General features: G+C 37.8%; 2 protein-coding genes across 2 annotated transcripts; both read left to right on the forward strand.

The window, feature by feature from the left end:
* Positions 1-1,071: 1,071 nt before the first annotated feature.
* Positions 1,072-2,484, forward strand: LOC139431431 (matrix metalloproteinase-18-like). The gene has a single exon (XM_071199120.1). The coding sequence runs from the start codon at positions 1,072-1,074 to the stop codon at positions 2,482-2,484; it is 1,413 nt and encodes a 470-aa protein (XP_071055221.1).
* A 1,020-nt stretch (positions 2,485-3,504) lies between these two features.
* Positions 3,505-7,473, forward strand: LOC111421201 (uncharacterized). Its single transcript, XM_071199121.1, has one exon. The coding sequence runs from the start codon at positions 3,505-3,507 to the stop codon at positions 7,471-7,473; it is 3,969 nt and encodes a 1,322-aa protein (XP_071055222.1).
* The last annotated feature ends 4,862 nt before the right edge of the window (positions 7,474-12,335 follow it).

Below are 12,335 nucleotides of genomic sequence, written 5' to 3' on the forward strand. Positions count from 1 at the left end.
AATCGAAAGGATCAGCCGAAATCTGATTGTACGCTGTTTGACCACTTGAACATTATAGATCTTAAAGTCTATTTAAATTCATATTCCTACCCATTCGAGTCTATGAATTTGGATTTTACGAAGGAAAACTACGTTGAACTATATAAAATGTATACGGAATTTCAATCATACATTTGGGAATCTAACCGAAAACAACCGATAATGGATTTCAATAGTTTCAAGAAAAGACCTCTATTCGTAATTGATACCACAAAGAATAATGATGAGGAGGCAGCGCCATCTGCATCATGTGAAGTGCGGCTTGAAATTCACAGTGATAAAGATTTTCCCGCCAACACGAAGGCATACTGTATCCTAATACAGGAATCTATGTATACCTATAAGCCGCTGAGTGGGGAGGTCCGTTAAATTGAGTCAATTTCGATTGCGCATCATAGTCAGAGTTATGGAGTTGCGTAGAGCAGTAGTTGATATTCAGGGGTTCTATATAGACTCTGAATTCATAGTTAAAGAATTCACACTTCTCGACCTTATCACCGACTATGCCGTACATCTCCACTTCAAGGCTGACAGACCCTTTCGATGCTTATCGGTTCAAGATCAACGATCCGCCAAGTATTTAGAGCGAAATCACCATAAACTATCGTATATTGGAGGATGGATGGATCTGTCGATGGGGTTAAATTAACTGGATGATATACTGTCGTTCTATGATGAGGTGTATGTGAAGGGTAGCCAGAAGAGGGAGTTTTTGGAAAGCAGACCCTATTATCGGTTCCGATGTCATCGGAATTTGACGGTCAGGGATATTGCCTCGGAGTTTTCTGAGAAGGCGGTTGAAGAAGATACTAAATTGACGGCGACTTCCAATCCATGCTGGTTCCACAACGATGCTCCCGCAGTTTGCTCGCAAAATAACGCCATAATTTTAAAGAATTTTTTATGTAATTTGCATAGACGTGTTATATAAGAAGTTGTTAAATTTTTTTTTAATACATATATTAACTTTTATTTATTGTATTTATTTTTGAATCCTTCATGCATTCAGTGTCTGACCTCCATCACGCAAACATGTACATTGCGAGAGTTATTTTAGTATATACGCTCTGGGCGCTTCCAATACGAATTTTAATGGAAGATTTGATGTACGATAGGGATATGGAAATCTATAAATATCTCAAAGCATTTGGATATTTAAATGGGAGTGTGAGCGGTTTACATCATCATCATCAGATGGGATATACAACAACAACAAAAATGACGGAAGGGTTACGTAAATTGCAGGAATATTTTCACCTGCCAGTATCGGGTGAAGTTGATTTTAAAACTTTGGATTTGATTGGTAAACCAAGATGTGGGAATAAAGACTTGGAAGACATATCAGTAGACGCTAAACGTACGATACATCGAAAGTGGGGGACCCCAATAGTTAAATGCGCCATCTATAATAAATATCCAGATGGCTTTCCCAATATCGTTGAAAGGGCATTTGCGGTTTGGGCTAAGCATATAGATTTAAAGTTTCAGAGCTCGTTTACCGACGTCAACATTCTAATCGGGTTTAAAGGTTACAACCATACGTGCATAAGGAACGTTGGATCAATGTGTGGTAGTACATTCAAAAATGGAATTTTAGCTCACGCATACTATCCTTATATTAATGGACGTAATGTTGAAATCCACATAAATTCAGATTTAGAGTTTGATTTATCCAACTCTACAGTAGATGGGAAATATAACCTATTTTTGGTAATGGTGCATGAAATTGGGCATTCCTTAGGTTTAATGCATCGAGTTGAACTCGATTCCATCATGCATCCCAACTATGGTAACATGAGAATTGAGGATTTCAAGTTGAATAGCAGAGATATTGTGGCAATTCAAGCTATATATGGTAGACCCAAATTGTATACATCATCGACTGTTTCAAGTTACGTTACATCATCATATAGGACCACGACGAGTCGGTCTACGACAAATCCTGCCGTTCAACCCTCACCCTTTAGAGACGTTTGTGATGTGGATTCAAAGTTTTCCGGTTTTTTGATTCACTATCAAACCATGTACGTGTTTTACAAACAATGGGTTTGGTTAATAGATTTAAAGTCTAAACGACCTAAACAACCCAATCCTATAGACATAAATGATTGGCTGCCGACTTTGAGGAATGTTTTTCGTACTGTAGACTATAGTTATAAAGTGTCTATCTCGCCTAGAGGTGACCTTATACTTATAATGGAAAATGCAATATACAGAATTGATTTTAAGAGTATGAATGTGCGGTCTGTGTGGCCGTTCACTTCGACCGAGTTAGGGTTTAATAATTTTACTCGAGTTAACGGGATAGTTACAAGCAATTACGGTTTACCTTACATATTTTTCGATGATATGTACGCAATTCAAGTGGATTTTAATTACTTTAGAAAGGAGAGAGTTATAGTTTCGATTGGTGAACTTTTTCCGGGAATCCCAACTTCTTTATAAGATAACTTGCCCCTATATATCAATTTTAGATCAATTGAAATCTCTCCTCTCAACAATCATTTCAACCAATCTCTCAATTCCCATAAATTATTGAGATGATGGGGGGAGGGGGTAATTAATTATATTCACCCGTTGCGTGCATTTAAATTCAGTTCTCCATTGGAAATGGATATCGAGGGAGGAGTGAGCGACGTCTGTGAAGAGATGGGCTTGGATTATTGGAATTCAATCGGCGCGCAGTGGAAACGGTATCGTGAATTGATAAAAAAGGAGACTAAATTTATCGGGGAAACGCAATTTTCAACCGAATCTTTCAGCATTAAAGTTGGAATTAGCGTCGCTAGAGGGGGTACAACCTGTGTAAAGTTCGTAGTTAGAACATGCAAAGGTTTGGAATCCCAGTCGCATCAAATTACGTTTTTACGTCAAGATTGGGAACACCTAATATCTACCCTTAAACTGATACGTTTCAATGTAGAAGTTTCCTCGCAGACGCTACCATTAGCCGAAGGTAACCTAAAGGTCGAATTTGACGATGATGATGATTACCTGTATCTAACGTATGTGATTGAGGATTCCGAAAGTGGTGTATTCATACCGATTTTACTTCATTCAACGGATATCGATAAGATTTTCGCAATGGAGAAGCTAATTACCTATAAAATGAACCTTTTGGATAGCCTAAATTTTATGGAATACATTAAATCTCTACAGCTTGTTGACGACGACGACGACGACGACGATGATATGTATAACACGACGTCCATTGAAGAATTCTGTTTAAATAATTTATCGGAAATTAATTTTTATGTGATGGAATACTTGGAAATAATAAACTCCACTACAACAGTTTCTATTTGATCACGTGATCACCTCGTAATATTGTCCGCCGCGCCTATCGGATCACGTGATCACCTCGTGATAGTGTCGACCGACCTTCATAACTCTAATCACACACCTAGCTGCTTATCAGTTCAGCGTTAGCGGCCGTCGCGTACATTTATTCAATTTCGTAATAAAATGTTTCTTTGCAAAGTGTGTAACGGTGCGTTTACCTTAAAACACAATCTTACCCGACATATACGTTTGAAACACGGTGATGTGCGGGAATCGAACTTTAAATGCAGTATCTGCGAAAAAGTTTATTCAAGATCTGACAAATTGAAACACCATCAAAGAAGCGTACATGAACTAGATGTTCCACGTTATGTTGCGCCGCAGCCGCCGCCGCCGCCACCACTACCACCATCTTTACAAAGTACATCGGTCGGTCCGGTTGAACAGACTTCACTGCGTCATCCGCCTAAACAACAACCCTCCAACCCTTCATCAAGTACCTCCAACTTATGTCCAATTTGCGGTGTTGACTTTATATCTACCACTCACCTACGGACTCATCTAAGATTGGAACATGCGACCCCGGTCGAAGGTGAAGATAACGTCGATAGATTGGAATCATGTTTTAAAGGCAGAGTTTGCACCTATAGAGTCGCAGACGTGTTGGTCGATGATGATATATCATCGTTCCTAACAAGATCAGAAGGAGCTGTTAAACGAATGATTGAGGTTAGTTTAGATCGCTGTGGTCCCTCTATAAAGGTTCAGATTGAGTTTTTTGCGAATTATGTTAAAGCCGCGTATGATGAAAATGGGGATGAAGACGTATTAATGTCCGAGAAAAATTTTAATTGTACATTTCAAGTTGTTTCGGTGGGTACGGATTTGCATGAGGTGTATGTTGGGATGTGTAGGGAAATTTTAGCTCAAAGCGAAGAATTTCAAGAACGCGACTCTGGGTGGGCCTTCTTCTCCGTATCTCACCTCCTGCTTAATATTAATAAATTTGAACCTATACCCGGAGCATTGTATATACGTTTACCACAGGTAATTGCTGAAAAACATGCGTGCGTAAATATTAAAAACTATACGGACGATGCTTGTTTAGCGTGGTGTTTGACGGCGGCTCTTCATCCTGCAAATCATAGTCACGATCGAACTACAAGCTACCCTCATTATAGTCAAGTACTTAATTTGCACGGGATTACATTTCCCATTACTTTAAAAGATATAATTAATGTAGAAAAATTAAATAATTTACGTATTAATGTTTACGAATTGATAAGTAGTAGTAGTGGTAAATACACGGTGGAAGGGCCAATTTATTTTACCAAACAAAGACGCGATATTCATATAAATTTGCTTTATCTATACGAAAACGGGAAGGGACATTTCGTTTTAATTAAAAATCTTTCAAGACTAATATCGAGTCAAGTCACGCGCCGCGAACATTCTATACACCTTTGTGATGGATGTTTAACGCGGTTTTCATCCGCAGACAAGTTACTCACTCATCAGACTTATGATTGTAATCATGTGATGACCGTTTTACCTACAACCGATTTAAAATCTAAACCAAACTTTTTCGGTTTAAAAACTCCGCAAAATATTTTAGAATTTAACAATTATAAATTCACTCAGATGGCGCCATTTGTCATCTACGCTGACTTTGAATCGCTTTTAAAACCGATCGATTATTGTAAGCAGAGTAGCGCTAAATCTTTTACGGAAAAAATTGAGGAACATCAACCTTACAGTTTTGCTTATTACATTGTTTCCAATATTGGTAGCAGTTTAAATAGATTTGAAACGTATACGGGGCCGGATGCGCCTAAAATTTTTATCTCTAAATTAATTGATGATGTTAAATTACTTTACAGCAAATACTTTAAAACTATAAAACCAATGATACCTTTAACGGCCGATGAGCAACGGCATTTCGATTCGGCCGAAAATTGTATTATTTGTCAAAATCCTTTTACTTCAAACCAGGTTAAGGTTCGTGATCATTGTCATATTAGCGGCAAATACCGAGGTCCCACCCATTCAAATTGTAATCTAAATTTCAAACTTCAAAATTTTATTCCGATATTTTTTCATAACTTTAGTGGGTATGATTGTCATTTATTTATTAAAGAAATGGCCGAAGCAGACAAAGATGGACTTGATGTGTTACCTAATAATAAAGAGAGATACATTAGTTTTAGTAAAAGAGTGTTGGTTGATAAGGTAATTAGTGAAGACAAATCTGTTGAAAATGTTTTCTTTAAATTAAGATTTGTTGATTCATTTCGGTTCATGGCATCTTCATTAGATTCTTTAGCAGGTAACCTTAATGAGTTTGATTTTATTCACGTGCGTAAATTTTACCCACACAATGATTATTTTAAATTGTTGACCAAAAAGGGAATCTTTCCCTACGCCTTTATGTCATCATTTGATAGGCTTAATGCCACATCCTTACCCCCTAAAGAGGCATTTTTTAATAATTTAAATTTAGAGGGAATATCTGATGAGCAATATACCCATCAAACTGTTTGGAAGAAATTTAATTGTCATACTTTTAAGGATTATTCCGATTTATACTTAAAGACCGATGTTCTTCTATTAGCTGATGTATTTGAGAAATTTAGACGAGTATGTTTCAAAACGTACGTTTTAGATCCCGCGCATTATTATACGGCACCGGGGTTATCTTGGGATGCTATGCTAAAATTTACGAAAATTAAATTGGAATTGTTGACGGATATTGATCAAGTTCATTTCGTTAAAAAAGGTATCCGTGGGGGCATTTCACAATGCTCTCTACGTCATGCTAAAGCAAACAATAAATATATGGAAAATTATGATGCTAATTCACCTTCAAAATTTTTAATGTATTGGGACGCTAATAATTTGTATGGGTGGGCAATGTCTCAATTTATCCCCGTTTCCGACTTTAAATGGTTGACTGAAAACGAAATTCAAAATTTAGATTTTAATAATACAGCCGATGATTACGATTTCGGATATATTTTAGATGTGGATATTGCGTATCCCGAACACTTGCACAACCTGCATAATGATCTACCTTTCTTAGCCGAAAATTTAATCCCCCCTAACTGTAAATGTGAGAGCGATAAACGATTAATTCCAAATTTATTTGATAAGACAAATTATGTAATTCATTACAGAAATTTAAAACAAGCCGTTGCACACGGATTAATTATAAGTAAAGTAAATAGAGTTTTATCGTTTAAACAATCCCCTTGGTTAAAGTCATATATCGATAAAAATACAGAGTTACGCCAATCGGCTAAAAATGATTTTGAAAAGGATTTTTTTAAATTAATGAACAACGCCGTTTTCGGTAAAACCATGGAAAATGTTGATAAGCGAGTCGACGTCCGCTTAGTAACCAGTTGGGACGATATCAGGTTTGACAAAACCGCAGGTAGACCTAGACTTGGAGCTCGGAGTTTAATCGCTAAATTAAATTTTAAAAGTGTTAAAGTATTCACAGAAACGTTTTCGGCAATTCAAATGGAGCGTCTTCATATCGTTTACGATAAACCTCTATACGTTGGTTTTACAGTTTTAGAACTCTCAAAATTATTAATGTACGATTTTTATTATGATTTTTTAAAACCTAAATACGGCGAGGACGTTCAGTTGTGTTACATGGATACCGACAGTTTCACCGTACTAATTAAGTCTGACGATGTGTATAACGATGTTAAATTAAATTTAGATAAATTTGATACATCTAACTACAGTCCCGATAATCGGTTTGACATCCCCTTGCAAAATAAAGCGGTTTTAGGTAAGATGAAGGATGAAAATTGCGGAAACGTAATGGTCGAATTTATTGGCTTAAGATCGAAGGTGTACGCAAATCGGGTTGCTGATGGGCGGGTTACTAAAAAATCTAAAGGTATTAGGAAAGCTGTGGTTAAACAAAAGCTTTCATTTCAAAATTATTTCGACTGTTTACATTCAAATTCCATCGTGTCTAGAAAACAGTTATTATTTAGAAGTTTTAACCACACGGTTTTTACCGTTTTACAAAACAAATTGGCCCTTTCCCCACATAATTCAAAGCGATGTATCGATGCCGATGGTATTAAAACATTGGCTTGGGGTCATTTTACAACTATTTCGAATAACGTTTAAATATATTTAAGTAGGTTAAGTAGAAAATAGTATCATTTTATTCGAGTATGTTTAATTTAAATTTAAATTTTTAATATATGTATTAATATATGTATATGTATTAACTTTAATTTTTTGTGATTTTCTCTTCCTCCTCCTCCTACCATCAATCAGTCAATCAATCAATCAATAATAATAATAAATAACCTATTTTAAGGTGAGTATTATTTCAATTCAGTCATCGCTCCGCGGGGGATTAACTTCCGCTGATAAGCATACGATCGTCGACGTCATCGTCGTCGTTGTCGTCATCGCTCCGCGGGGGATTAGCTTCCGCTGATAAACGTATGAGCGCCGTCGTCATCTCTACTTGAACGTTATTTAAACACTCTTAACTCATTTCCTTCGGTAGCCTAGCGGGCAAGACGCCCGACTCTCAAGCAGACAGCCCGGGTTCGATCCTGAGCGTTGGCAAAAAAAAAAAAAATTTATCCGACCGTTAGGGCGCTAGAGCGTTATCCCCTATCGTAGGGGGAGGCTTGGGGTTGAAGCGGGGTAGTAGGAAGCCATTAGGGCGCTAGCATGGGGTTGAAGGGGGTGATGGGGTTGAAGGGGACCAATAGGGCACTAATAGGGGGTGATGGGGTTGAAGGGGACCAATAGGGCACTAACATGGGGTTGAAGGGAGCCAATAGGGCACTAACATGGGGTTGAAGGGGGGATGGGGGTTGAAGGGGGGATGGGGGTTGAAGGGCCAATAGGGCACTAACATGGGGTTGAAGGGTCCATTAGGGCACTCACATGGGGTTGAAGGGGGATGGGGGTTGAAGGGCCAAAAGGGCACTAACATGGGGTTGAAGATGACACCGGAAGTGACAAGATACCGGAAGTGGGATGACACCGGAAGTGACGTCATGGGGGATTAGGGGGATGGGGATTGACTTCCGCTCCAGAACCGGCATTTATTATCTACTTGTACGGTTTCGTAATAAAGGTGTTAAATATTAATAGTTGAATTCTTGAAAAAACCAGTAAATCATTTTAACAAACAATATCGGTTTACTGATTTTCTGTGAATCGGCACATTGTTCAACTTTAGGATCGGGTCTCTTTTTATTTAAGCTACCTTTCATTATTGAGAAAGTTGTTTTTTCCTTCGATATTTCTAATTTATTCAGCTGACACCATGTGCCGACCACTCTCAGGGCATCTTCAGCTTTCCGTTCAATTTCTGTCCTGCTATTTCCGCCGATGAGCATTAAAATGTCATCGGCATACACTGTTGTCGATGTCACTTCTGGCGTCACGTCTAGGATTCTCAAAAGATCCTCCACCATTATTTCCCAGCACATCGGTCCGCACACCGACCCTTGTGGGCATCCTTTTGTGAGTTTTTTGTGATTTTTGTTTGTTCTCCGACTTGCAACGTTGCGTACCTATCCTGACAATAGCTCCTGAAGATCTTGTACAATTGCTGAGGGCAATAGTGAAAGTGGTCATTTTTTTTTCTTTCATTTACTCTATTACTTTCAGTCTAGTGTCTATACAAAAAATAAACTAGACCATACTTTTAGAAATTTTAACCACTTTACATTTACTTTAAACAAAAATGAAATTTTTACAATTCTAATTCTAATTAACAAAAATAAAATTTAAAATTTCAAAGTTAACAGAATGAGTTTCTATTTGATTCTTAACAACATGCAACTGATTTGTTCCTCTTCTGTGTTACATTTTGATGATTCTAGACAAAGAATTCATTTCATGTTAGTACTTCATGCACCTATTTCTAAACTACCTAATATAATATCTACTTTCTACTGTTTCCTTTTAATTGCAACCAGTATCATGCACTAAAACCTAATAAAATTTCCCAAACAGAACAAAAACATTATTAAAAGAAATATAATAAAAGGAAAAGAAATAAAATAAAATAAAATAAAAATAAAAATAAAATGAATTGGTTGAAATTGAATTTAAATAACATGCAATCTAGACAGTAAGCGTAAGATCTGTAATTAGTGGGATGTCAATTTGTTATTTGTTTTCATGCGATCAGGATTGTGATTTTACTTGTGCTTAGCCGTGTCCAGGATTTTTATTTCTACCTGAGGTAGTTACCTGGACTTCGTTGCCCATGTCCCTGCCCCGTGGAGGCGCACTGACTATCTAGCAAGTTGTTAAAATATTTTTGCGTTTTCCCATGTTTCTTGAAGCAATTTCCTAGTCTACTAACTAAAAACTAAAACTAACATTACTCTAATCTACCCAACACCATCTACTACTACATTAACTACTCTACCCTATAACTAAAACTAAAACTAAAGCTTTACGCTTTGTCAAATCCGGGTTGAAGTCTTCCTTTTGGTTTGCTGCTCGTGTCGGTTCATCAGTATCTAATACTGGTATCCAGACACGAGTAGACATGGATGTGACCAGGTGTTATGGTCTCATTGTTTTTTGTGGTTCTTCTCAACCGCTATTGCAATATTATTTAAATGTTTTCTTAAGGTGTCGTCCTTTAGTACGGTTATGATATCGCAGTTCCGTATGGCCTCTCTGTCAGCTTCGACGTCCAGCACTAGTTTGCAGTCGTAAAACATATGATCGGGTGTTCCCACAATTCCACATTCACATTTGTTGGTATTTGTGATGTTACACTCATGCAGATACGATGGATAAGGGCCGTGACCTGTTATGAATTGAATCAATCTTTTGTTTAAGTCCAAATTCATTTCCAATCTTTGTGTTACATTTGGAAACAAGTTGTAAGTTCTTCTTCCCGTCGTTGAATTTAGCCATCGTATCTGCCACATGTCCATTATTACGTTGTTTATGTCCCTTTTGCTTTGTACCTGTTTACCGAGTATGTTAGTTACTTTTTCGGTTTCTCCTTTCTTGTACCAGTAGTACGCTGCCATCTTTTGTACTTCCAGGTCCATTGGTACATTTCCAGTAGCAACTGTTAGAGCATTCGTCGATGTTGTTCTGTAAGCTCCTGTTAGTCTTAATAGGACGCTTCTTTGTGCTCTATTTATTCGTTCTCTTTGTTTTATTTGCTTTGTTTTTTCAGCCCAGGTACTAGCTGCATTCGTTATTATTCCGGTCATCACTGATTTCATGTATAATTGAATCATGTGTAGTGGAATTTTGTACTGTCTAGTAGCAAGTCTTGCTATCTTGTGCATGGCCGCTGTCGCTTTTTCACAGGTCTTGTTGATATGTTCTGTAAAGACCAGACGTTCACCAATGTGCACGCCCAGATACTTGATTGTTTTTTGTCTTTTTATAGATCTATTGTCTAGTTTTATAAGTGGGTCTCTCTTCATTGTTCCCTTCATCAAGGCGTAGGATGTCTTGTTGCCGGACATTGTTAATTTATTTTCCTTGCACCACCTGGACACTCTCTCAAGCACGGTGTTTGATTTTGCTTCCAGATCTCTTCTGTTGTCGCCTTCAACTATGATTATAACGTCATCAGCGTATGCAAACGTAGCATTTGCATTCGCTTCCGTGTCCAGGCAGTATAGTAAGTCTTCTACTTGTATATCCCAGAACGTTGGACCGCAAACCGATCCCTGGGGACAGCCTTTTGTTAGTCGTTTTGTGACTCTCAGATGTTTTCCGCAATTCAGAAAGGCATACCTGTCTTGGCAATAACTTCTGATTACCTTATACAAGTAGTTTGGACAGTCAATGGCTTTTAATCTATTAAACAATGCCGGCCACCATAAGTTGTCAAATGCACCTGATATGTCTATTAGCAATGTGATTACATATTTTGACGAAATGCTTTTTATCCTTTCTGTCACTGCGTTTACCGCGTCTTCGGTCGATCTTCCTTTTCTGTATGCGAACTGGTTCGGATGTATCAAGTTTATACCTTCTCTGTGTAACTGTAATCTGGACACTAGTATCTTTTCGAGAATTTTACCTAGTATATTTAAAAGACATATCGGTCTATACGATTTTGCCGCTGTTATAGGTTTGCCTTCACCTTTGTGTAAGATTGTTACTGACGCTTGTTTGTAAATCTTTGGAAACCTTCCTTGCTTAAGACAGGAATTATAAAGAAATGTTAGAATCGGTGCTAGTTTGTATTTCAGAGCTTTTATTACTTCACCTGGTATGTTGTCGGGTCCTGGTGCTTTGTTGTTCTTAAGCGTATGCATGAAATAGAGTGTTTCTTCAATCGTTACTGGTTGCAACTCCTTCCCGGATGGACACCTCTCTACCAGCTGCTCTCTCAGCTGCTTCTGACTGGGTGTTTCGTTCTGATCATCATCATCGGGCAGGAGTGTTTCCAATAGCGTTGTCGCTGTATCATGCCATCCATTTGTGAAGGACCCGTCTTCTCTTTGTAAAGAAGAGAATAAAATAGGTGCCCTCATCTTGTTTGTTACTATTTTGTAAGGAACCCCCCAGGGGTCCAAAGCTAGATATTCTTCAACAAACTGTGAAAGTGGAAGTGCAACATTGTCATTAGGGGGAATATAGATACAACAAATATTTAGTTTATCATTATCATTAAGCGATCCACAATACAAAGTTACGCCAACAGCTTCCACGCCCGCAAACCAATCCGAACGTTCAACACTACGGATAGATGTATCAACACCTACAAGAACACCTCCGCCACGGGGCATATCGACTTGATTAGTACTCACTCGATCACGCCTATAAATAACATACGAATCGGGAAGTACCTCAGCAGAAAAAATTCCTGGATGAAGCCACGTTTCCGTCAAACAAATTACGCTAGCGTCTATATTCAGCGTATTATTATAGATTGTTGTTAATTTTGTACGGAGTCCACGAACGTTTTGATAATAAAACGATAGCTCGGGCATTGCTAACAAGAAAATCTACGCTTTAAATACTTA

Source organism: Onthophagus taurus, chromosome 9, assembly GCF_036711975.1.
Source record: "Onthophagus taurus isolate NC chromosome 9, IU_Otau_3.0, whole genome shotgun sequence".
Classification (NCBI taxonomy): Eukaryota; Metazoa; Arthropoda; class Insecta; order Coleoptera; family Scarabaeidae; genus Onthophagus; species Onthophagus taurus.